The sequence below is a fragment of the Motacilla alba genome, chromosome 3, assembly GCF_015832195.1.
Source record: "Motacilla alba alba isolate MOTALB_02 chromosome 3, Motacilla_alba_V1.0_pri, whole genome shotgun sequence".
NCBI lineage: Eukaryota > Metazoa > Chordata > Aves > Passeriformes > Motacillidae > Motacilla > Motacilla alba.
The window spans coordinates 77154295-77181093 of record NC_052018.1 but is presented as its reverse complement, the minus strand read 5'-3'; the positions used below and the strand labels follow the sequence as shown (position 1 = coordinate 77181093).

At 39.0% G+C, this 26799-nt stretch overlaps 1 protein-coding gene across 9 annotated transcripts in view; it reads left to right on the top strand.

Annotated features, from left to right (window-relative positions):
• MAP3K4 (mitogen-activated protein kinase kinase kinase 4) overlaps nucleotides 1–26799 on the top strand; it is an 83329-nt gene that overhangs the window by 18248 nt on the left and 38282 nt on the right. For 6 of the 9 annotated variants that reach the window (XR_005256165.1, XM_038130363.1, XM_038130365.1 and 3 more), the window contains exons 1-4: nucleotides 2249–2644; nucleotides 15536–15726; nucleotides 18027–19408; nucleotides 23159–23401. Coding sequence is in view for 8 of the 9 variants with exons in the window: in XM_038130363.1 (XP_037986291.1) it covers nucleotides 2571–2644; nucleotides 15536–15726; nucleotides 18027–19408; nucleotides 23159–23401 (1890 nt within the window). In the remaining variant the exon portion in view is untranslated. Of the gene's footprint in view, nucleotides 1–2248; nucleotides 2645–15535; nucleotides 15727–18026; nucleotides 19409–23158; nucleotides 23402–26799 lie in introns of those variants that run through there. The other 3 variants (XM_038130366.1, XM_038130361.1, XM_038130362.1) reach the window with 1 other exon arrangement.

The following is a 26799-nucleotide window of genomic DNA, read 5'->3' as shown; positions in this document are numbered from 1 at the left end:
ATGTGCTTAGACTCAGAAACTGGCAGTCAGGGAGTCTTTGAAATACAATTTCTTTTTTTGCATATCAATTTTTAAGACCTCTGTATTGCCTTGAAATTTTTTCTTTGCTAAATATTATCCCTATATAGGCTCTGAGACTCTTATGTCATCTGGTGTTTCCTGTACTATCACCTCCAAATATTTCTGCACCTCTTAATTTCTTCCCAAGTTCTCCGTAAGGCCATTCATAAACTTTTTCTTTTACAATCTTCTCCTTGATGCCAGGAGCTATGTTGCTCACTATTGTCAATTGCAGATAAAGAAGCATCTCTGTATCAATCATACAGCCTTGCTTTGCTTGGCCAGTATCTGTAGTTTTAGGACATTTTCTGTGATATACCACAAGAATGTGATGCAATGAAATATGCTGGGTTGGCCTAAAGGGAAAGGGGAAAATGGGTACAGAGAAGAGTTTTCTGGACCACCTTGTTTGAGAGGCTGCAGTGAACCCCAGTTTACTTCAGTAAAATATCTTAATATTTACAGAAAGTAGTGGCAGTGGTCAGTCCCCATTTCTCCCTTTGCCAAGGGCCCTTGGGATGGCTCCACTTCCACACCATCCCATTCTATGGCAAAATGCAGTATCAGATTTAATGAAAACTCTGTGCTTCTAACAGACCATTGCATTGATGGTTTTGATAGAAGAAGCAAAGAAGCTGAAACATTTTGCCATGATTGCTAAATATGTCTCTGCCCTGCAAACAGCTGCAGAGATGGTGTGAGACAATGATCCCTAGCTGAAAAGAATGTTCAAATTTCATCTGTAACATTGACTCTTTGTTATTTGTGATCATGCTAGAAACACACGCATACTGTGAAGTAAGCAGCTTTGCCTTAGAAAATGTATGCTTTTTATGGAGATGGCAACTAATTTATTACTTCAGAATTTTTGAGCTTCAGCTATGGTTTCTAAGTTGAGTTCACCGTGACAGATTAGTGGCAATGTATTCTGTGTGTCTGCCATTGGAACTGCTTTATGGTTTTGGGTCAAGTACCCCAGCAAAAGTTTTTAACATGCTAAATACTCCATTTTTCCATTACATGAGGTATCTTTAATAATTATTGATGTAAATTCTGAATGTCTTGATGTTTCAGTGTCAAGATCATCAGGGTCATGGTGATTTGGGTATCTTTCTTGACCTATGGAAAAGAGTCTAAGTGGCTTCCTGCATAATGATATTTATCTGATTGAAAATGCTCCTGCATTTTAAAGCATGCATTCATTAAGATGATAAATAGTAGGTAGTATTAAGATTATACAGTAGAAGTATATCCTGCATTTCAGCTTTAAAAAAAATCTTTTATTTTAAAGGGACTGTTGAATTTGTTTCATAAACTTCGACAGAGAAGTGGACAACTTTATTTCATGAACAGCGACTTTACAACTGAATTTTGGTATCAGATTAGAACGGTGCAAATTTCTTGTACAGCTAATGAAGGAACTGGTGCAAAAATGCAGAATCTAGAACTGATTCTAGTCCAAGCTCAAATTTCACCCATCAGAAATAATGCATATGCTTTGTGTACGCATTACTGGTGCCAGGGTTTGCCGCTGTGCTTCCAGTCCCGTAACACAGAAGGTGGGGCTCCCTCTCCCAACAATTAAAGGACTTTTCTGCTTTTGACGGGAGTTAATATCGATATTGATATTCCAGCCAACCTGCAGCTCAGGAAATCACACTTTCCTCTCTGTATTTCCAGCTGGATAATGTTGCTCCAGTTCTCTGTCCAAGGCTGATAACCAGTGCTGCTGGAGGGTTTAAAAAGTCCAGGTTCATAAATTCAAACAAGTTACTCTGTCAGCAGCAGAGCATAAAAGACAGAAGATTATTCTTGCATGCACGCCCCCACAGGGGACCTCAAGGGTCTTTCACGCCCTCCACCTCCTTGGATCCGGCCGCGGTCGCTCCAGCCGCCGCAGGCGCTGGACTTCGGGCGAGCACGGCTGCAGGGAGCGGGCACCTGCCGAGGGAAACTATCTTCCCCTCAGCAGTACTATTTTTCTTCTCTCTCTGTCTGCCGGCGGTGTGGGAGCGAGCAGCGGCAGGGACCGCGGCACCCGCAGCGAGCGGCCGCAGCCAGCGCCTGACAGCTCCGCCACCGGGGCAGGGAGGGGGTGGCAGCGCCCGCCGCGCCCCCATCACCGCCCCGCCTCGGGATAAACGCGGCCCCTCGCGGGGAAGTGCGGAGGTGTAATTTCCACGGTGCTGAAGGGAAGCATCGCCGTCCCACAGCCCGTCCCGACCCCGCGGCCGACAGGGAGAAACCCGCACCGGGAGCCGCCCCCAGCCCGGCCGCGGCGGAGCGGGCGCCTCTGGCGCGGCCGGTCCCTCCTGGCGCGCCGTAGCGATGCTGCCGGCGCCGCTGCCCTCGGAGGCTGTTCCCAAGATGGCGGCCGCGCGGGCGGCTCTGCGCGGCCGCGCTCCTGCAGCCGGCTAGGGACCCGCTCCCCTCCTCCTGCTGCTCCCGCTCCTCGCTGCGCCCCCGCGCCGCGCACTGGGGCCCGCCGCCATGCCGGCCCCGGTGCATGCATGAGAGACGCCGCCGCGCTGGTTTGTGCCGCCGCTGCCGCCATGGAGGAGCCGCCGCCGTCGCCGCCGGGGAGGTCAGTAGCCAGCGCTGCCTCACGGGGAGCTCCGTGCAGGGAGCGGTGCCGGGCGGGGGCTGCGAGCGCCGGGGGTGCACGCTCTGCCTCCCGGCCCCTCCGCGCTGCAGAACCTGCGGCTGCTGCTGCTGCTGCTTCAGCGCTTCTGCAGAGCGCCCACGGAGCGAGACGGTGCTTCGATAAGATATCTCTAGTGGCTGCGGTGGGTAAGGCAGTGTTTTGTGGGCGCTTTGCATTTAAAAGCAAATCGTTTCCTTCGCCCCCAGCCTCGCAGCAGTGCGAGCGGGTGTGCCGGGGCACTGCCCGCCCGGTCTCGGGGTCGGGCCGGAGGTGCGGAGGCTGCAGAGCGGAGGGGGAGCAGCAGCTGGAGCCCGCGGGAGGCTGACGGAGCGTGACCTGTGCTCCTTGACTTGTGAACTGCAGCGATAAAAGCGCTGCCCTCTTGGAAGGCTGTCTCGTGTTTATAGCAGCCGCGATGAAAATCGGGTTCTCTTTGGCGTGCCGGTAAAAAATGCAGGGAGGGTCATGGAGTATCGCTGCTGGCAACGTTGCAATCGATAGTTGTAAGACGATAGAGTTAAAAAAAAAAAAAAAAAAAGAGAGAGAGAGAAAGCGTTCACAAAGAAGTGTTGTGATGCCTCAGTGCTTTCTGCAACTGCTGTCACCTCCTGAATGTGCTGACCTGCAGATTGGCTTTTTGCAAGTCTCCATCTGTGCCCTGCTGAGAGAGGGGGATGCAAATTACTTTATGGTTAAGTGTTTCCAGCCGGCTGCAGAAGTATTGCATAAGTCCAAGTTATTAATTCCGTGGCAATTATTTCTCATTTTTAAGTAACATCCTGTTGATGCACTTCACTTCTCACTAGGCGGCATTCGGGAAAGGTTTTTAAAACGCTTGTGCGATCAGTTGGTACTGTAAGGCAGTAGTCTAGTGCATTGTGTTCCAGGTGCGCTGTGCAAAATATCTGCTGTCGTGTTGCTGAGACGGTTCTTGAATATTGCGAGCTGCTGTTTTATACTGATGGAATAAAAGGGAAGTTGTGATGTGCTCCTGTGTGGGTCAAGGCTATGGGGTTGAACAGTGCCTTTGAGTTTTCATTAATGTGCGTTAAAGATTTGTTTTTCTCTCATGAGAATGCCAAAATCAGAATATATATAAAATTAGTAAGATTTAACAGAAATATTATGAAATACTGATGCTACAGGGCAACTAAATCAGTAAGCTGGTAAGTTCGTTTTCTGCAATGACTAATACTGCAGGTTAAGCAGAAAATGATTTAAAATAAAGTTTGTACAAAAGCATGACCCTAGACCTAGGCTGTCTTCACGTAGAAGAGTAATCTTCAGAGCCTGAATGGAAAACACCCAGGCATTTCCTGTGCAGAGCCATTTCTGACCTCTGCTGGATTCTGCTTATTACAGGACAGTTTATATGAGTCGGATGTGGGTGTGGATAATGTGGTGACAGCTTTACCCAGCAAATGAAAATTGAATTAGCTATTTCAGAGTGAGCTGGTGGGTGGGAAGGGGATGTCTCAAAACAATTAGGTAGCCTGAATTTGTGTAGGATAATGCATGTACTCCATCCACTGTGATTCACTTCTGTGTGTACTTTGTGTCCCAAGTTCACACCTGCTTCTCTGGCTTTATGCAGCTCTTGCTTTTACTTTAATGTAATACAAGTAAAGTATCTGAAGGTTTTTCAAACATGATTACTTTTGATTTAAATCTTGGAGTCATCATTAGGTGTTATTCTTGGGGCTGTGAGGTCAGAATCTTGTTGAAATCAGTTTATTTTGTACCGGCTTGGGCGTTTGAAATCCATTTGGTGGCAGATCGCTTTTAATCCTGTTTGTAGAGTATGAGTGTGTTCTTATGATAAAGAGTTCTGGCTACTACTAAAGTGCATTGCTATAACACATTCTCTTTAACTTTAGTTCTGGTGGAGAAATACTCAGTCATTCTGAATTAGCAATACGCCTGCATTTGTTTGATAAACAAAGCTTATTGATTTGTTGTTTTGAGACTGCCTGGTGTGAGAAATCTGATTATCTTTGTGTGAGGATTGTGTCTCTTGTTAGAATATAAATGCAATGGTAAGCATTGTAAACTGAAGGCAAACATAAAATATATTTATGGCTTTTTTTTTATTTTTTAATTACACCGTCCTTAGTCGAAAGCTTTTGATTGTGAATCCCTCTCCAAAACCACACTGTTTTTCCCAGGTCTTCCTTTCTTTCTTGAAACACACTTTGGTGGGGGGAGAGAGGGGAGATAGCTCTAAACTGAAAAATGCTCTGGGAAGCTGTGATCAGATGTTGATTTTGAGATAGAATTGCACTTTGACCCTGGATAGCATGCAGTGGTTATGGATAAGTGAAAAGATACTACTGAAAGGTTTAGCGAAGAATTCATATTTAAGTATAAATCCTTAAAACAAGTGGAAAGTTTTCAAGCTAAAATTTTTCCACATAGATAATTTAGAGTGCCAATTAAAACAGATGCATTTGGTGTTTCTTGATTATTACCCATTGGCTTTAAAGTTCCCAAGCCCAATTTTAGGCTTTCCCAAGAATTTTCTGGCACAAAATCCACTCTAGGGAAAAATGAGGCCTTAAGCATGTCCTTTGTTGGGACTTTGCCCTTTGTTTGGGGGCACTGCAAAGGCATGAAGAGCCATAGGGCTATCCTGACTTGTGCCTTGACTGCTTGTAGCCCTCTTTTCTCCTAGCATACATCCAGTGCAAGGGGTGAAGGAAGGACCAAGGCTGTGAATAAAGTGGGACAGAATTGTGAATTATGTGGAGGCTTCCTCCTCGCTGGGGAACTTGTCAGTAGTCTGTCTATTGTATTTGTTGTCTCTAGGATGACAATGAATTGGGGCTGTCAGTCTGCAGCATCTGTGGTTTGGGGGAGGCCTGAGGTTATGTCATGAATTGTGCTCAACATATTTTCCTGCTTGCCAGACTATGGCTGATAGTATATGAGCAGTGAAAGCTTATTTTATTAACTTAAGATCATAGCTTCAGTGGGAAAAATGATTTAAGTATATAGAGCTTTGCCATAGCTTTTATTCCCCCCATGCATTTAAATGAGGTAAGATGTAATCTCTATTCTACATGTATTGCATTTTCTTGTTTACATGTGCAAGATTGGAATGAATGACTGATTGCTCCACCTACGCACAAACACACATGAAGTGCTCGTTGAGATGTCTTTGGCATCTGTAGCAGTAAGGATTAGTCTGTGTTGTGTGGCTGCTTGGGTTGTTTTTATGTCTGTTAATTAGTGCTGTCTGTGTCAAGGTTGGTTTTACTATTATGTAAGCTGGTGATATTGACCTTTGTGGAATGCAAACTGTGCTGTGATGAAAACAAATCTACTGAATTTAAAAGAAAGCATAAGGGATATGCAGTAATTCTTACTTCAGGGAGCTAATTGGGATTTTTAGAGGCTTATAAAGATTTGACTTCCATGACAACCACATTTCTTAAATTATATCCAAACCATTCTTTTAAACCGCAGCAAAAATACATTTAGAAGACATTTTTTCATACTATCAACTGCTAGTCAGTAGTGTGTTGACCTCTGTCAGCACAGGAGTCTCAGCTTCAGTTGCGTGGTTAGATTTGCTGTTGTCTACAACATTTATGTTTGCAAAACTGTTACTTTCCTTCAGTTTTATTCTTCTCTCAGATGTAAACTGCAGTGATGCTACATTTAGTCTGTAATTTATTAACTAAATACTTTTTGAATTTTAAAAAATAACTTAGAAGCTTATTTATTTAAAGAGTTGACAAGAGTCCCATGCTCACTTCTTGGCTTATTGCAAACGTAAAGCCAAATGAAAATGTTTGTCTTAAACATCTGAATTTGAGTGTTACTGGATTGTCTAATGTTCACTTGTGTCCAGTCCAGGAACCCTGTGTGTAAAGCCACAATAATTTGTCATGAAACCCAATCTGGTTTATTCTGGAGCTAGACAAGATAGGATGTAACTATTGTGCTGATTAATGTCTCCTGCAGTCTTAGGGTAGAAGGAGGAAATTAGTTCTGTTCTGTCTGTGTCCTGCTGATATTCAGTGGTACTGAGTATCATGTGTTGCTTTTTAATGTGGGTAAATGTATGGTTTATTCTGTCCTTGGCTTACTTGTGCTGCTGGTTTATTTGTTGTTGCTTTTCCTGAGAGCAGTATTTGGAAAGGTTTGTACCGTTTTGGCTGTAGAACATCCATTCGGTAAGTGATAGCAAGGCCACAGTTACTCATGCCTCGATGACTTCTTGGCCTCACTATAGAGCTCTCTGTGGGCGTGACCACTGAGCTTTTGGGATGCTCCAAATAGTGCAGAGAGTTGAAGTCCCACTGCATTGCATGGATTTTCCAAACATCACAGACAAGAAGTCCAGCGTGCTGTGCTCCGACAGCAGCTTCCATTGAAAACCTATTTGACTTTCAGTGCTTCACCTTCAGGGTTCTTGTAGACTTTGTCTTTGTCTAAATGATGAACTGAAACTTTGGGATCGTAACCAGTTGTTAGCTTTTTCTTATCTGGCAATTGAACTTTCTGCCTGAAGAATAGAGTGTGTGTGGGAGAGTGGGGGAATAATGGCTGTTACAGTTCTTTTTATCTTTTATCACAGGTCTGTGCATTTCCCAGTTTATCACTTTTATATATGATATATATATAGTTGAACCTAGCAACCCGATGCTCTTTTCCCGGTAGTATGTAACTTTTCTTGGTGTAGCTTAAGTTTTCCAGAAAATCCATGCAGGTGTGTTAGTACAGATTTTTCATAAATAGCTCTTAATTAAGTGTACTTTACTGCATTGGTGTGTGGCTTGAGACCTTGGGATCTGATCTGTGCAGGTGCCAAGCTTAATTGCAGCACTTACCCTTTGGATTGATACTGTACTGTGTAGTGCTCAAACATCATTAGTGAGGAAAGCATATTTCAGAGAGTCTTACGTAAAAAAAATCAGCTCAAATTCCCAAATATGAGCTAACATATAGTTGAGGTTGAAGAAGTAGCACTAAAGGAGAAGCATGGGGTCTGGAATCAATGAATATTTTAACATCAGTTGTTAAGCGAAAAGAGCTGGATTCTAACTGGGCTGGGTAAAGCTCTTTTAGCTCTTGTTCCTGCAGTTCTAACCTTTGATCCATTTGCAGCCCCACTTGGCAGGCTTAAACTTGGATGTGGAAACCTAACAAACCCATCAACACTTTCACATTTTATTGCATATTATAGAGCAAGGGTAGAATTAAGTAGGCCTTTTTTTTCTTTAGAAATAAAATATAGCATAGTTTTAATCAAATAATCTTTTGGGGGCTAGCTCAGAAATGAATGTACTGTAAATGCTGTTACATCATGGTTCAAATTAGTATGAAAACTTATAATAATCCAAGATGAAAAAATTAGTTAAGCTTTCTCTGTTCTCAAATTTGCTAGTAAAAAAAACCAGAAAGTTCTGGGTATGTTTTTCTGAGATGAGAACATGAAGAACTGCCAAAACTTTTATGAGAGTTCTATTTTATTAATGTTTTTATACTTATTTCTAGTTGGTATGACTTGCAGAAGAAAAATTACTTCCTTAGATCATTTAAATATGTATCACTAGTTCTTATCACTACTTGCTATAAAAAGATATGATGAATTCTACTTTGCATTCGGCTTAATTTATTCCTGAATCAGTGTTTGACAGTTTCTTCTTTTAAGGTTTACCGTGTTGTTCTAATCTGCCAAAAGGTGCTGCCAAAAGGTACCTCACCACTCTTTCAATAGCTTTGGTTAGATTTTTCTGTGACATTGTCTTTCTGTTGCAAATATAGTAAGCACGTATGGAAGCTTCTGCCCAGGAATAAAGGAGAATTTTGTGAAAAGTGCCAAAGTAGTAGTAGTTCGCAGGACTGACTCTGGTGGCTTCCAGGTCTTGAGAAGTAGAAAATTCTGTTAAAATTTTTCTGTTGAACTAAAATTTGCTAGTAAGTACATTAGTGCTCTAAGGAAATTGGTGGTGCCCAGTCAGACATGTGCTTCAGATCTACTGTAGAAATGAGGTGTGTTCACACTTGCTGGGTCCTTCCATTCTAATTAAACAGCTTAATTGAGAGTTACCAAGGAGGAAAAGTTGCTGGGAATCAATTACAGTTTAACTGTTTAGCTCAAAGCTGTAAATTAGTCTTTTCCCAAGTAATGACTTTTATTTTGTCCTTGGTGGTTTCTGGAGAAACAGTGGTGGTTTTCTCACAGTGAAGTCGTACTCCAAACCACTGTTTGTGTTGCAGGAGAAATACTTGCTTTATATTGCTTCCTTAGTTGATGTGGAATTTATTGTACTTAACTGTTAGCAGGGCTGTTGTAGTGTAAACCTGTAGTTTGCCAAGGGTGGCATGGGTTTCATAGCAGCCTTGAGTGCCCACATTTGTGCAGCCCTGCTACAGGTTAGTTTTCAAAGAGAAATAAGGTGTAAATCGTGAACAAAGCAGGGCTTTTCAAGGGTTTCTGTTACGTCCTGACGTTTCACTAATGAAGTTTTAGTGTTTCTGTCATTATTCCTGTGTTCACAGTCCCTTGTTCATAGGTGATTTATAAGAAAGCTACTGGAATTATGTAATCAATCAGTTCTTGGTGGTTACACCAGTATCACTTTAAGCATTTTCCTGCCCAAATATTTTGCTTTTATTGTTGCTGCAAGTAAAATCTGCGTTAGTTTTGTGGCTGATTCAGCTAAAAACTACTGTTCTCATTTGCTAACATGCCTCTCTTGCCCTTCCTGAGCTAAGAATGTCTGCCAGGTAAAACTTGCTTGTGTGACATTAAGTACATTTAGCTGCCTAATCAAAATTAAAGTGGCTGAAGTTGGAAAAATCCTGCTAACAAAGGCATTCCAGCTAAGCTGGATTGTTTTGGCAGCCCCAGTGAAGAACCCGGGTTGGTACTTTAAGTTATACCTGTGCATCTTGGGTGCTGGTGACTTCTGGCAAAGTGTCTGGAAAGCAGAAAGGACAGACAGTCATGTAAAACTGCTTCATATGCAGCCAGAAGAGAGTGACTGAGGGCACCATTTCGCTTAACACTCAGTGGGTTGCCTTCTTCGCCCTGGTGTCTCTACAAGAGAATGCCAGGCTCAGGAAGGATGCAGTGGAGGAGCTTGGCTGTCGCATGGCTGTGGGGTTTTTGCTTGTGGGTATTAATCTGACGGGTAAATGGTGCACCAAAAAAACCAATGGGTTTGTTCACTGGTAGGTTGGTGATTGAGGTCACATGCTTGTTGCCTTCTGTGCAGAAGGGATGGCAAAAGGGCCAGGGATGTGCAACTTGGGAAACAAAAGGTGCACTGGAACAGGTTCCCCTTCTTACTGTGTCATCTTACTGTGGCTGTAGTGTTGGTAATTTCCGAGGGTCTTCTCTGTAGAAAGTTGGGTGAATAGCATTACATTTCATACTCGATAATTTTTTTTAATATTCCTTCTTTTTTTTGTGCTCTTACAGTCTCTGCTGTATGCTGTTTTAATGCAAACTTAGATTCTGTAGGATTTGCATATGTAGACATACTAGATGAAAGATGCAAGTGCTTTTTTGCATTTTGTTTCAGGAGTAAATGGTAAAACTACTATCTGTTATGAATAAATTTTTTGCTCTCCTTTACTCCTGTTCAGGTATCAGCTTTTTCCCCCCAGTATGCTGGTGGTTCATTCCTAGGCTGCAGAGATTAAATGATCACATATCCCGCCTTCCCTTGATTGCTCTGGGAGAAAAAAATTGTAGCTATATACAGCTGAATTTGAATTTAAATATTTATTAAAACTGAAATTTTTATGCTGATACTGTATCTTCTTTAAAATATAATTTGAAATTTGAAATTTTCTTCCTGTAAGTGCTGTGCCAGACTTAAAAACAGGGTGCATATAGCAAAAAATACAGCTTCATTTGTACATGCTTGTGTGCAAATTCCTGCTGTGCTGTAATAAAAAAATGTAATTAAAAAACACCAAGAAGATCTTTTCCTTGCGTTCTACTGAAGACTTCCTTTTGCTGCACTTAGGGCAGTTCATAGTAAACGCAGTAGCATCAAACATTTCATTTTTGTATTCACACTTGTAGCAGATGTTTGAAAATACCTTATCAAAAGCTGGATTTTTAGTTGCTTCTGCTTCTGGTTCAGCAACCTTTCAGAACCATGTCCATTTATTTAAGCTTACAGCTTCCCTCAGAACATAATTTTTAAAAAGTGGTTAAAATACCGGGGTGCATGATGCTTTCCTAACGTTGAAATGTAACACTGTGTTTATGCCAGGTAGCTGTCCCGTACTGTAGTAGAACTTCAGGCTTTTCCATCTTGTTTTCCTGATTAGGTTGTCTAATCCTCAGTCTTTGATACCCAAGGTGCTACTGATTGTTTAGTGAAGTTCCTTCCTTTTGCTGTTGGTCCAGGACTACCATTACATTCTCTTCTGCAACAAAATGAAACCTACTACTGCCCCAAAGAAACTGGAGCTTCTGATTCCAGTTTTGTTGTGTGTGGTGTTTAACAGCACCGACTGAATACTTTATGGTTTTTCTGTTATAACAGGTGCAAAGGTGAGTACCTAAAAATTCTGAAATTCTGTTTGCTTTTTGTATTACCAGCAGCTGTTGGGTAATGACAGTTCTTGTCAGAATACTGTTTAAAATAGACTGATGGCAACTACCTTTAGGGAGAGCTACCTTAACTTGAACAAGATGTATTTGGCAGTGTGCAGTGCCTATGTTTTCTGCTGCTTTTGCTGACTGGCAATGTGTGTTACTAAGAACAGACTAATGTAGCTTTGTTTTCCTGCATGAATTATGGAGCTGAATCTGAGTTAAGGCATATGTATGTGAAAAACAGACACTTTGCTTTTAAAACAAAGCCACTGAATGTCAAGAGCTGGTAATTGGTAGTTTGGGGCTGGACCCAAATCTGTATCTGTAAAGACGTTGCAGTTCTTTGTATGAGAGTGGCAGGTGCCATAAGAGGTGTTGAGAAAGAGCCTTCCTGATTCCTGCATGGTGTGATGTCTTTGAAACTGCAGGAGGCTGTTTACAGCACAGTGTCTGGAGTGCACAGCTTCCAAACCATTGTGGTGGGTGATGATCCTGGCTCCTGTGTGGTAACTGCATAACTCAAACTTACTGCCATGTGCTGGTAGTCCAGTCCATTGACCTCTACTGCTCTGATCCCCAACAAGCTTTTAACCTGCCTGTGGGATGATGAGCAATGGCTGAACCTGAGTTGATTATGTAAGTGCCTAATATATTTGAATTCCTGCTTATGACGAGGGTAGCTGATAGAAGGGAAGAGTAAAAAGATGTTTTCCCCTATATAGCTGTCATAGTTTTTAGGATGATCTCTCAATAATGGCTGTTACAAACTTTGCAAGTTTTCATAATGCTTGAGGAAACTGCAAAATTTTGTACTGGTTAAAAATCTTATTCCTCCTACTTCAGCCTAATTATTGTAATGTTCCCCTGTGATCCTCAGTGGTCTTTTCATTTGCTAATTGTATTTTTTTGGTGATAAATGAATGTACTTTTCCAAAGGTTGTACTTTATCAGTGGTGGTGGTTACCAGACGTTTTGTTTCTTGCCCTGCTGCTTCAAATTTCATGCCTTGAATTCTGTCCCCCCTTCCTATTTTTGTTTGCAGGCCTTTGAAAGTCTGGAAGGATCATCTTGATTTTCATGACTGAGCTGTCAAAGTGTTTTGCTTTGGTTGTTGTTATTACCATACTGCTCTTAAAAGTCTTGCAATATTTGTGATTTATGCATCCTGAGTACAGTCTTTCTTAGATTCCAAGGGTGAATTTCCAAGAAGCATTTTTCTCATGAAAATTGAAGCTGGGAACCCGTAAATAGAATATGAAAATTACACACTTCTAGTTTTCCTAGTAGGGATTGGGTTAGGCTGCTATTGGCAAATAGTAACTGCATTTGTCACATTTCTAGCTTTCACTTTCTGTGTGTAAGCCTAATTAGGATTTGGATGATTCTCACTGACTGTGGGGGAGAAAACCTGCATATCTTGGTAGCTAAGAAGAAATTAGCCTTGATTAATGTTTCTCAACCCTGGTTGCAACAGTATTTAGGAATCAACAATTCTGTTTAATAACCAACACTATAATCTGATTCAGGTTTGCCAGCACTGCGTTTTAGAGATTAGCAGATGTAATTAGTCTATGGTTTGTTCATGACGTTAAATAACACACAAACATTGCAAATGCTGTGTCAGTAATCTGTAAAAGTCATAACTGATTTTAGTACTAGAGTGTTGCTGCTGAAGATCATGTATGTCTGGTGTTGTCTGGATTAGGAAAATTGATCCTAGCATGTCAAAGTTGATGTAGCTGCTTTAGTTCAGACCCTGTATATTTAGCGCATTGTTCTACCATAAGGCTTGAACTGGTGAAACTGATTCATCGTGTTAATTGACACTGATTTGAGGTCTGAGTTGAGGTATAGGCTTTGCACACAAACCCTAAACTGAGTATGCTGGATTTTTAAAACTTGCTTTGCAACCTGTGCATTTCTCTCTCTAAGCAGACCAGCCAGCTTTGGTTAGATCATCTCACCAGCTGCTAACAAGACTGCATCTGTTGTTACGAATGAGAGCATGATTGCTGGTTTTGTGATACGATTTCAAGTGCTGCATGTTTTGTGATGTCTGCTGTGCTTCTTTTCAAAGAACATCTTACTAAATTACCCAGCAAAAATGGTTGAATGTTAAGTCATAGTGGATGCTGCTCTATAGGTATGTATGCAATTCAGGTGTGAGGTTGGAGGGTAATTTGGATACTTCTGGCACTCATGCCCTCTCATCAGACGTAGCAAGAAACAAACAAGGTAGAATTGTAGAATCATTTAGGTTGATAAAGACCTCTAAGATTGAGTCTGACTGTAAAGTAACACCTTCAAGTCCACCAATAAACCATGTCCTGTCAGGGCCCCATCTACAGATCTTTCAAGTGCCTTCAGCAGTAGAGACCAAAATAACCTAAAGTTCTTTAAAGATCACTTAGTTTGGCTTGGTAGAGAGGTTTGATCATTAAGTTCTTCAAAGAGGTTGCTTACTTATAAACAGAAGGAAAACAGTGTTTTCACTGGTCTTCCCTAATGAGGTAACTTGTCCTAGTTTAAAGCTGCCTTGGAGACCTAACATGAGTGCTTGCAGGATCTGTTCTGCCAGACTCTGCAAGAGCATCAGCACTCCACCCTGTGCCTTGCCAGGCCAGTGAGATCACTGAAAAAATAAATGGCTCCATAAGCGCTGGAACTAATGACTTCTGTTTTATGTGGTTTAGTCTCTTGTGGTTGATTTGTCTTTGGCAAGATCAGAGGGGTGTTCTCTGCCTGTTTTGCAGTAGGGCTGTTTGCAAGCATTCTCAGGAATAAAGCTCTTCTGGCATCCAAAAAGATGTAAACTTGAATTCTCCACTTTCCCAGCTCAACGCTTACAAGATCCGTTTCTCCTAGTCATCCACCTATTTTCACAAGGTCTGTAGGAACAATTGTAAGAGGGTTTTTTATATTTGGACAGTGGGGGTTGGTTAAATCACATTGCTAAGACACAGTAGCAGTATGATGTCCCAAGGCAAGAGAACCAGACTAAAAGTATTGATGATTTTGTGTGGTTGTCACTATGACCAGGTTGTAGGGCACTCCTAAGACTCCAGGTGGTGCTGCGGTACCATCTGGGTCATTTTTATCGGATAACCAGTAAAGTTTATCTGCAGAAGTTGGTGAACTTGCCTCTTGCCTTCTCAAAGCTGAAGTAGTAGAGTGAGAAGAGTAAAGTGAAAAGAGTATTTCATGCACTGAGTGTTTCTGTTGCTTTGTAGAGAACATTGTAGAGAACATAACCGTTCTGCATGCTAAGGTATTTATTTCTGTTTATAGCTAAAGGCCAAGAGAAAGAACAGTATTTGTGTTTTTTTAGCCTTACTGCTGTTCTAGCTGTCAATATTCTGACATACTTCTTGCTGCAGTAACTCAGACTCATTTCACTAGAGTTATGAGTAACATTCCTTGTCTGCCCCTAAAATAGTAGCAAGTAAAATATAATTTGTGATTTGAATGAAATTGAAGTTATCAGATACTGATGCTATCTTGCACTGATTTAGATCGACTGTTTCTTTGCTTGTCTTTTACTAGAATCAAGAGTTACTGAGAGTTCTATAGAGTTGTTATTTGCATACCTGCTTCAGAAATAAGTGAGGGAATAGAGGCAAACTGTTTCCTTTTTTTCTTTGAAAATGGTGTATGTTCTTCTCCCTGATATGTGTTCAAGCAAGAGAATTCCATGTATGGCAGCAGTGTGGAATGATAGTATTTATTTATGATCTTAATGGTATTCTTGAGTTTAAAATCTGTGAAAAATACTTTCAGATCACCTATGCTAGATAGAAGTTTTGTGAAGGGTGGGAGAGTGATTTTTAGAAGTTGCCTTTGTGGTATGAGTTTAGGGGGTGGAGGATGGAAAAGAAGACCTCTGCTGTTGTCCCTGCTACTGATTAGATTGAATGTCTTGTGTTATGTTTGTATGTTTGAACCTTTGTTTATTTCATGCATCTCTTAGTTTGGGCTTGCCACAAGTTTTTTTCAGGAAGAGATGCGTATCTATGTATGTTTACATTGTGTTCTTCTAGTGACACTGCCTATACCATTCTCTTTGTATGTTGCCTATTATTTGTTTGATTGGAAACTTATCCTTAGGGATATGAAAAAAACCTGGGGTAAATATATGTGGATATGACAATAAAATACAGAACGTTGACAGTGATTGTGATTTATGGAAGAATTAGCTTTTTAAACAGATATTGCAAGTAAAATTTCTTTATCTTGAATATAATGGTTTATCTTGTCCTCTGCAGGAAAGAGTGCAAATCAGAAGATGCTACTTCCAAGATCTCTGAATCCGACCCTGAGGAATTATCAGATGAAGCAAGTGCTGACACTTTCTATGGCGCTTCTCCCCCTAGTACACCCCGCCAGATGAAGCGGATGTCAACAAAGCATCAGAAAAATAATGTCAGCAGACCTGCTGGCCGCTCTACTTTGAAAGGTAGGTGTGGTGTCTTGGATTTTTCCCTAAAATGCCTTTTGTTACCTGGTGGAGGTGCACTTATACAGAAGATGGAGCTGGATATATACACTTATACACTCATACAGAAGGTGGAGCTGGATACTGAGGTACAGTGAAAGAGCAGGAGGCAGCTGTTGTGAATTGCAACAAGGTAAGGCTCTTGGGTATTAGAAGAAAAATTTTGCCATGAGAGTGCTTGAACAATGAAGTTTACCAGAGGGATTGTTGGCTTGTGGAATCTCTATCTTTGGAGATTTCTAAAATACAACTGGTTAAGATCATGAGCAGGCTAAATTAGTTTTGAAATAAACCAAATTTTGAGAAGAAAGTTGGAAAAAATTACTTTCAGAAGTATTTTTAATCACTTTTTTTCTGTGATTCTGTGATCTGTAGTAATGATGTAGTTGCTTTTCTGCTCAGTTTTCATGTTCTGAAGCACTTCACAGGCTGTTTATTGCAAAATACAATTTTTAGTGATTGCTCTTTAATGTCAGTGAATCACTTAAAGTGTAGTTACTTCTGCTTGCTTCTGATGCTTTAGTATAAGGAGATAACAGGGGAAAACCCATACTTGATATGTGTTTTTTCCCTAATGTTGCTAGGTAATGGTACCAAATAATAAAACCTTTTAGCTTAAAGTGATTTTTTTTGTTGTTGCTGAAATTGCATGGGTGCAGAATAGCTATTTAAGATTGTATGTTCAATGTTTTCATACAGAATACAACTAGATTTTTGTGGGTTTGTTTTGTTGTTTGTTTGATATATTTTTTGACAAATAACAAACTATGTCAGACAATTATTTGCCAGAATTACGGCAGCTTGACTATTGCCAGGTAATGTTTTGGAAGCAATTTTTAAAATTGCTTCACGTGAAACAAGGAAATATTAGAGTGTATAGCAAGGGTAACATTTTTGAAGTAAAATGTAGGGAAGAAAAAGATGAATTGTTTGGAGCGAATAAGGGAATGTAGTAAATTCTTTGGTTGTGTAGGGCTGTGGAATGCAAGTTTGTAATAAAAGAAGGGCCATTACAAACATTTTCCAAAGCTTCTGTTTCCCTTTCACTTCATGCAACCTCCAAATAACGTCACTGAAGAGAACATTCACCAAAATACCTCTTCCTTATATGAAAATACAGAAAAATCCTGTTATTATTGCCAGTTAACTGTAGGCATTAGAATTATTAAGCCTCTTTAACTTTGCTAAAAGGCACATTTAAAAGCCAGTAAAGTTCTTTTGTTGCAACATTAACTCTATTTTAACCCTGTATATAGTGGCTCTGTAAACTTTTCTTGCTTTTTGGTGTTGTTTGTTACTGTTTTTTCATTATGTGCTTTAAAAAAGAGTTAGTTTCTAAACGGAGACATTGTGATACTTAAGAAATATAACGTATTATATTTCATTGTTAGCCTTTGCTTCTGAGCACATTTGGAAGATTGATACCTTTATGAGAAACAAGGAGTTGTTGTTTATCCCTGCTTACAGATTTTGAGTTTTTGGAGCAAGGTCTTTCTATTTGTGAGGGTAATGGTTCTTACTTCTGGCATGATAATATCCTTTTCTTTGTTATCATGAGTATCTTAAAATATGTTTGAGGTTTTTTTCTGATTAATTGGATAGTGTTGTGTAAAGTATCTTTTTCTGGAAAGTTCATAGTTGTTTTTTTTTTATTTTTTATTTTGCCTATGTGTACCATCTCAGAACTGTTATTTTGTATTATGAAGAGGAAAAACCAAAGCTATCCCAAAACATTGTGGAGTAGTTTGTTGACCTTGAATGTGTATGTATATGCTCTTACTGAGCTTGAATGGCTATACTTCAGTAAGAGAAGTCTATCAGAGGTTGGTTGGATGTAACTAATAATTATAAAAATAAATTTGAAATAACTTTTTAGATGTTTACAAATAAGATTTAAGATATCTATATTTAGATAACTGAAATAATTTTGGGAATTAGGAGCTTGGCTTACTTGTGCTTCTGGTATTTGGTTGTTTAATTTGTGTCACACCATATTCATTGGCGTACTCAAGATGAGAATTCTCTGAGGTCCTTTCTGCAAAAAAAAAGGTAAAGCAAGAGAAAAAGAAAAAAATCCTTTGGTTTAGGGTATAGTAGTGGTAACTTATAATTATAAGATTACATTTTACTTCTATCCATGCCTATTTTTTTGTATTGATATTAAACATTTTTACGCTCAGCCTAAGAAAAGTGATTGGGAACTGAATTGAAATATGCTTGTTTTTGTTGCTGCAGTCACATTCTTCTTTCTTTGCTTACAGAAAAGACGAGTGTGCCATCTCAGTCTTTGCATAAAGACAATGGGAAAACCATTGAGAATGTGGAAGAGCACAGCTATAAGCAAGGGAAAAAGATCAGAGATGCCCTAAGGACAACAGAACGAGATCACAAGAAAAATGTGCAGTGCTCATTTATGTTAGACTCAGTTGGTGGATCTCTGCCAAAAAAACCAATTCCAGATGTTGATCTCAATAAGCCTTACCTCAGCCTTGGCTGTAGCCATGCTAAGCTTCCAGTCTCTGTGCCCATGCCAATACCCAGAACTACACGCCAGACTTCTAGGACTGATTGCCCGGCAGACCGGTTAAAATTCTTTGAAACCCTCCGGCTTTTGTTAAAACTTACCTCAGTCTCGAAGAAGAAGGACAGGGAACAGAGAGGACAGGATAACACCTCCTCTGTCTGGTTGAACCGATCCAATGAGCTGATCTGGCTGGAGCTGCAAGCTTGGCATGCTGGCCGGAGCATTAATGACCAAGACCTCTATCTCTATGCAGCCCGTCAAGCTATCCCTGATATCATCAATGAAATCCTCACCTTCAAAGTGGACTATGGAAACTTCTCCTCTGTAAAAAATGGAGCCAGTCTCAATGGTACTTCAGGAGAAGGAGTTTGCAAATCAACACATGGAACTAGTGCTTTGGGTTACTCGAGTTACCATGAACACCTCCACCGCCAGCGGGTCTCATTTGAGCAGGTAAAGCGAATAATGGAGCTGCTGGAGTACATAGAGGCACTTTATCCATCTCTGCAGGCTCTTCAAAAGGACTACGAAAAGTATGCTGCAAAGGACTTCCAAGACAGGGTGCAGGCACTCTGTCTGTGGTTAAATATTACAAAAGACTTAAACCAGAAACTAAGGATTATGGGGACTGTATTGGGCATCAAAAATCTGTCTGACATTGGCTGGCCAGTGTTTGAAATTCCTTCTCCTCGACTGTCTAAGGACAATGATCCAGATGATGAAGACATTGATAGGGAAGTAGAAGTAAAGGAGTCCTCAGGAACATGCACAGAAGAGAGTGATGGTGAAGAACAAATCTCTGAGGAGAATGTTGAGGAACTTAGACAAGCCATCAAGAACAATTTTACTAATAAGCCAAATTTTGACTTTCAGGACCATTTTTCAAGGAGGCTTGATAGGCTTGAATCCGAGGATGACTCTACTTCCTGGGTTATTCCAGAATGCAGTGCTGAGGGAAGCTGCAGCCAGCATTGTTTGACCTCTATTTACAGGCCGTTTGTTGATAAAGCACTGAAGCAAATGGGGTTGAGGAAACTAATTTTAAGACTGCACAAGCTAATGCATGGTTCATTGCAAAGGGCCCGTATGGCGTTGGTAAGGAGTGATCACCAGCTGGAGGTAGGTTACTAGTGTAGATGGATTACAGCACCTCCTTGCTGTGTTGTTCCTAACTGAAAATGTAGGAATTGGCATCTTATGAACATTTTGGTTGCTTAGTTGGTTTTTGAAAAACAGTGTATATTATGATTAGGAGCCCAGTTCTCCTTCCACGGAAATGAATCTGTCATTTGACTTAATTTGTGTGAAGCCCAAACTAGTTCTCTTTTCTTGTTTGTAATTGAAATGACATTTTTGTGATAACATCTTTGTTCATTTTATTTTCTAATGTCTAAATCAACAAGTCAGAAAAATCACTGTGGCAAATCAAGTCCAGCAGTTGAATTTGAGAAAAATCAGCTATGGAGGTGGTAATTTTTCTTGTCTTCAAGACTGGATGTTTTTCTGCAAGACATTCTTTATAAAAATGTCACTGTAGTTTTTTTGGTGTTTTTTCTTATCTACCCAAATGAAGTACTGTGGTGGTACATTATGCTTGAGGAGAGATGGGATAAATGAGTGGACTCAACCTTGAAATCTATGACAACAAGTCATGTTAGTGTTGCATGCTTTAGCTGGCTTTTAGCTTAATTATTGTTTTTCTTTGGGTCATTTTATATTCTTAATTAAGAATTGACTGAGTTAATAAAACCAATGTAGGAATGAAGCAGTAATTGAAGGACAGTAGTTTCATATTGTAACATGTGGTCACTAATTCTTTCAATGCAGAGTATTGTTTCTTAATATAAACTGTTGTCTAACTTGTAGGCATTTTTATGCTAGGAAAAATTGGTGGTAAGGGTTACTTGCTCTCCTTGGTAAAGTGGCCCTGAGAATTCTGGACAAAGGCATGTCTTAGTTAACGTGCCCATTCTGATTTGGATGCCATATGTGGTCTTCAAAAAGTTGCAGATGTCTTAATGTTGACTGTCACGTTTGCAAAAGGAATAAAAATTGTTGATCTCCCTTAGAGGCTATTTTTTTTAGGATGAATAAATTTACAAATATAAAGCTATTTCATTTTGAAAGTTTTTATTTGTACTGTTACTAGTGTAGATATTACTGTAGAAATTAAGCTACTAGTTGAAATTTTATTTATTCTCTAATTGGTTTCAGCTTGTGTTTTAAAAAATTTGTATTAGAAATGCGTGACCATTTCCTTAGAGTCAAGTGCCTAAGCAGAACATGGAGGTATCTTGTTACAGTAACCAACAACACCCCCAAACCACATACACTTAGGAAAGTTCAGCTTAATATATAGGTTGAAATAAATTTAAAAATCAAAGTAAGCAAGACGTAATATGGGGGTATTGAAAATGTACTTTGGATATATTTTTGGAACTGCTAAATACCTCAAAAGTTTTGACTGCGTAAGGGTTTTTAAAACAAGTCAATGAAGCATTAAGTAGCTAGAGTTTTTGCTGCAGCTTCACAGAATTAGACTTTCTGGAAATGTAGTGTTGGATGACTTGTATAAGATGTAAGGTTAATCTTTTCTTCCTTCTCTACCCTTGTGACTACTTTGAATGTTCATTTTCAGTAGTTATTACCTTTTCTTTGGAATATTATTCTCTTTTAAGAAATGGTTTTTAGTAAAGGTGAATGTTATAAATTGTAAACTTCTTTCCTGCACCAACATTTAAAGGACTTTATCAGAAAAAACCACAAACAACTCTGTCAGAATTGTGTTAGTTACTGCAGCAAAAGATAACTTTATACTAAAATGGAAGACATGGGTTTCAATTGCTTGGTCTTTGCACCTGACAGTACTTTGAATGTAGTATCTTTTTTTTTTTTTTAGTGCAGTTCAGTTTGGTATTTGTATGCAGACAGAGTTGTTAGTATTCTGTTAATCTTTAGTGTTTCTGTTGCTTTACTCTGTGTTTATGTGCATACTTCTAAGTCTCTGGACGTACTTTTGCTTCTGGTGTTGCTTAAACAGTGTCTAAAACACATCTAAAATGTGCTTTCTGGATTCTTCCACTGTATACATTTTAATGCTCATTTCATCCTAAATACGTGTAAATCTTTATACATATTCCTGGTCTTAATGTTTTCTAAAACATGTTTGATTCCTCTGTAGGCTCTGATACTTTGACAGGGCTCTAGGCATTATAGAGTCCATTCTGTATAGAAGTTGTACAATTTCATTCTTGGTGAAGATGGATAATATTTCTAACTTAGCTTATGAGATTGGATATTATTTTAATACAATGTATTTAAGCTTGTGTACCCTGTTTGTTGTTTATTCAACCGGCTGCAATTTGGAGTGTGTTTTTTTGTATGCTTTCAATAAATGGCTTAGAGTTTTTCTTGAGGTTTTTATAAGAAGTATTTGAAACATTTCACATTGGGCCTGCAGAAGATTAAGATTAGTCAGATGTTGAACAATAAAAGTTTAGCTGTCTGTTACTAAGCCCTGATGTCATTTACTGTTATCCTTGATGCTAGAAAAGGATATTGCAAATTGATTAAATTTGGCTATGTAATTCTTGCTCATAGACTAGTTCTTTAATATTTTTATAAGAACTGAATTTCCCCAAACTATATTTGCATCACCATGAGGATTGTATTTCTTAAGGTTTTTTGTTGTACTGTGGAAGTGTAGTATTTTCATGATCTGTTTGTTGATGAAAACTTCTTGTATAAAAATCTTCAGCTCTGATGCTATTCTGGTGCTATATGTTCCTTTTAAATAAGAGAGTAAAAAGAAGACATTAACATTCCATCTAAGAAGATATGTTTGTACATATGTGTTTTAATTTTCTGCTACATTATGAGCTTAAAAGGTTTTTTAAACTTTCTAGACAGTAGTTTTATCATTTATCATTATCTTACTCTAATTACTGGTAATATTTTTCTTCCTTTTGTAGTGATGTTATTTAAATTTGGCTGAAGAAAAACCTAGAAAATGCTAGTTATGTCTACTGTATGAATGAAGGATATTCAGATGTCATGGTTAGCAACTGAGAAATGAGAATAAAACAAACTTAATCTGAAACAAATCTTATCCTTAAATGATGACTAGTGTGTTGCTATCTTTAGGAGCTACACATTCTGCAGTCCAAGTTTTCTTTCTAAATTAAACCCCAGAGTACCTCCATGTACAGCCTTGCTTAGAGCGTTATCACAAGATACACAGCTTAGATTTCTAGTATGTTCATTTCATAGAGTCTCAATTATTTTCTCTAATTAGAAAAGTAATTTTATTTAAATAGAACCTTAATTTAAATGAAAAATAAATCTATTATTTAAAAAAAAACCACCCAAAAACCCCCAAAACAACAAACCAGCTTGATGTCTCTGTCTTCATCTTCCTTTTTTAAACAGTTTAAATTTAAAAGCTACTGAAATTCAAAAGTTACTTTTTTAGTTTAGCTAGTGATATTTTTTAAAATATTGCATTAATTTACAATGTGGAGTTTTATGTTAATATATGCATTATGCATTTGAAAAGGAATGAGGTTGTGTACCTGATATAGCTTAGTGCACACTTGTTTCTCTAGATAATGTCATAACAGAAACATAAATAAGTGGTTTTGTTCATTCCGAAGGGTCCATAGTTTTTTTTCCTGAGACTGGTGATCCTTAAAAAAAAAAGTTAACATTAAAAATCTCCCAGTGATATAAACTTGAAACTTGTGTGGTTGACTTGCCAGCTAATAGACTATTACCTTTTAAAAATATACTTCTGTGCATGCTACTTTAAACAAATTCAAAATCCTAAAGACTTTTAAAGTTCTTTTTCCTGATACCTATTTTTTGTTACAGTTTTCAGAATTTCCAGACCCCATGTTGTGTTCAGATTATGTGCAGTTACTAAATTTCCCACCTTGTTGCGAGCAAAAATGCAGTGCTGTATCATGGGAGGAGTTGAAATCCATGGATTTGCCATCTTTTGAACCGGCATTCTTGGTTCTCTGCCGGGTCCTGCTCAATGTTATCCATGAATGTCTCAAGCTGAGGTTGGAACAAAGACCTGCTGGGGAACCATCTCTTTTGAGTATTAAACAGGTGTGCTGCAATTTCTTTTTAAATATGTATTTGCTGTTCAAAATATTTTGTCATTTCATTATGATTTGGTGTCAGTTTAAAGAGGATTAATGTAAGAAATTACAGTGTATAATTATGTAATAAGTTTTGTAAATAGTCTTGTATTTCATATGGAGATGTGCTTTTTACATAATAAATAACTAGTCATGTATAGCTCTCTGATTTAGGCTTCCATATCAAAACTGGTGATTAAAAATATTATTAGCTAACAAAAGTAAACAGTGTTGGTTCCGTTTGCATTATAAGCTATGTTAGCTTCTCTAGCACATCTTCCTCTATTTGGGTTTCTTAAGCTATATATGTAGTTTTAAGCATCGAGTAGTAAGTAGTTCTAGTAGTAGTTCTCTTTTTTTCTTTGATTTGATTTTTTCTCTTGTGAATGTAAGACGTCTGCTAACATGCAGTAGTTGCATCATGAAAGTTAATTGAGAAGAAAAATGAAATAAAAAAAAGTCTTCCCCAGTCTATTGTATTATTTTCTGTGGGCAATGACCCAATATTGTCAGTCCTGTCACTGGTTGAGAGTATGGTATAAGGATTTATTTTCTGGAGGCTGTCAGGTACAATGGAGACTGTTTAGATCAATGCCCATTTTCAAAGTATAGTCCAGGACCTACTAAATTCATCTGATCTCCCTGCATCCTGTCAAGCATAACCAAATCGTAGTTTTATCAGATGATCTCTAGGAGTAAACATCTAAATAAGCTCTTGGACTGATTATGATCTCACATTCTGGTTATTTGCTGATCCAAAATCCATTGCTATGTTACTTTGTGGTCCCAAATAAATTTGCCCTCTCTTCTTGCCTGCTCTGTGCTCTCCCTTGTTCTCCCCATCGATTGAAGCCTACAATTTCATCCTTAACAGTGACAGAGTAATCCACTGCATAGCATACTCTGTTAGGCACAGTGTACCCTTCAGAGATGGGGATGATTTTGTTTTTTCCCCCTTAATATTTTGTGTGCTCCTTCTAGACCCTAAGTTAAGTAAAAATTGCACTTTTTTCCTGGAAAACAATGTGTTTGTACCAGACTGTTTGGGTGGTGGATACTGCCTTACTAATGACATTGAAAAACTGAATTAAACTCAGCAAATGGTTCCTGTCCCACACAGTATTTCTGAGCAGGCAGAGGAGCTATGGAGGATGTTTTGCAAATAGATCTGTTTGTTTCCTGAAGAATTGTAATTCCTAAAATCTTCAGCAAGCTGAAAAGAAGAGTCCAGGATTCTCTTTTATTCTGCAAATTCATGGAGTATTGCAGAATTACAGAGAAGACTGGATTAGAGATACTCTGGTCCAACCTTCTGGAAGCTGGATCCTATAATTTAGATTGATCCCCAAATTACGTAGCTTTATTATCATATCAGAGCATTGCCAGCAGGTTGAGGGAGGTGATCCTGCCCCTCTATTCAAGCTCTAGTGAGGTGCATCAGGACTGCTGTGTCCAATTCTGAGCTCCTCAGTACAAGAGAGACGTAGAGCTCCTGGACTGCGTCCAGTGGAGGACAAAGATGATTAGGGGCTTGGAGCATCTCTCCTGTGAGGAAAGGCTGAGGGAGTTGGGCCTGTTCAGCCATGAGAAGAGACAACTGAGAGGGGACTTCATCAATGTCCTGCCTCACACTCTCTAGCCCTCAGAAGCTGACCATCTGAAATATGATCAGCTCACGTATCTTCGGTTATGCTGCTCTCCTGGCCACTGGGCAGGGATGCAGGACTTGTACACAACTCAAGACAGCTGGGCCATCTTAAATGCAGGCATAAGATTTTTCAGCTCTTTCAAGGTATTATTTGGGAAGGAGAGCTGGTGCTGGAGCACAGCATTCTGGAAGTAGCACTGCTCCATTTGCTTCTGTAAGATGGTCTTACCATCTTGATTGTTCTTTGTATGCAGCTAGCACAGCAGAGTCTGTTTTTTGTAGGGATTGACCTAGTGAATCTTATTTGAGGCACTGAGACCTTTCAGTATCTCTTGCTTTTTGGTGCCATTGGAAATATGTAGCAGTACTGTGTGAATGTATCAGGTATGGTAGTCTTGTTACTCAACTACGTTGACATTAAATTTTTGTATTGCTGGGAAGTCAATTGTGTTAAAAAATTAGTAGGGTTTTCAATGAAAAGTATATACACAAAAAGAAAACTCACACAGATTGCATACCTGTTACAATACGTGTTTTCTCCTGTCCTTTCTTGCTGCCTTCCTCCTTTTTGTCCATGTTTCACTTTCAGTACTAGCTTTTGTAATCCTGGTAATCCTGTGTTATTGGAGAGAGCTGTTCTCTTTTAATGGCATTTTAGTACCTGAACAGTTCAAGATGGTTCTCAAATTCAGCATTTGTGTTGAGAGGTGGATGTGTGTATGTGCATGTGGCTTATTTCTCTTTGGTTATTAAATTTGGTATTGTTTGTCTTGCCCCACCTGCTTTGAGAAAATAATTTATTGAATAAACTATCTAAAGAAAAAGGAACCCATCAAACCAATTATAGTGAGAATATTTTCAGTTTAAGCTGTATATTCTTTCATGTGCTCATTATACACCAAAATTTTGTTTGGTCACTGCCTTGTGAATTTCAGTTTCAAAAGTTGATGCAAAGATTAACTCTACTGTTTTTTTGTAAATCCTACATTCTGTTAGTTGATAGAATACCGCTGTAGAAGAGTAATATTTAAATAAACTCAATTATTAATGAAGCTTTTCAAGTTTATTTTGGAATGGATGTGCATTCAAGGGAAAAAATAACCGCATAGATTAATAGAAAGTACACTGCATGTGATTGAGTGAAGAAGGAATTTTAAAGTATATGACATGTTAGGGATATAAAAGTGTCCATTTGGATTTCTGCCTTATAAAAATTCCTTTTTTTTTTACCCTTTTTCACCTAACTTGGTAAATTTTAAACTGTAGAAATCAGACTATTGTCCTTGTTTCCTCTGTACATCAAGAAGCGCTATACAATGTGTTCTGGCCTGTAAAGGATTCCAAAGACTCTTGTCATACTAATAACATTCTTGTATGTTTTCTGCTTTTGTGCCGTTGTATTTTTTCATACATTGAGTCCACTATGTTGATGTATTACTTTACCAGGAGACCCATTATAGAAGATTTTAAAAGGCATATTAATCTAGCCAGCAATTCCATTCCCTCTGACCCTAAGAAAAAAATCAGGGATTGTCAAACCTGAAGACTGATGATGATCTCGGAATGCACACTTAGCACTTGAAGGGCTTCTGAAAGAAAGGCATTATTAACATGTTAGTGTAGGTTTGAAATGATCCTTGCTCCTTGTGTACTCCTGTACCTGTCGTTGTCCATGCCTCTTGAAATAGATAAAGACTAAGCTTTCAGGGAGAGGTGAC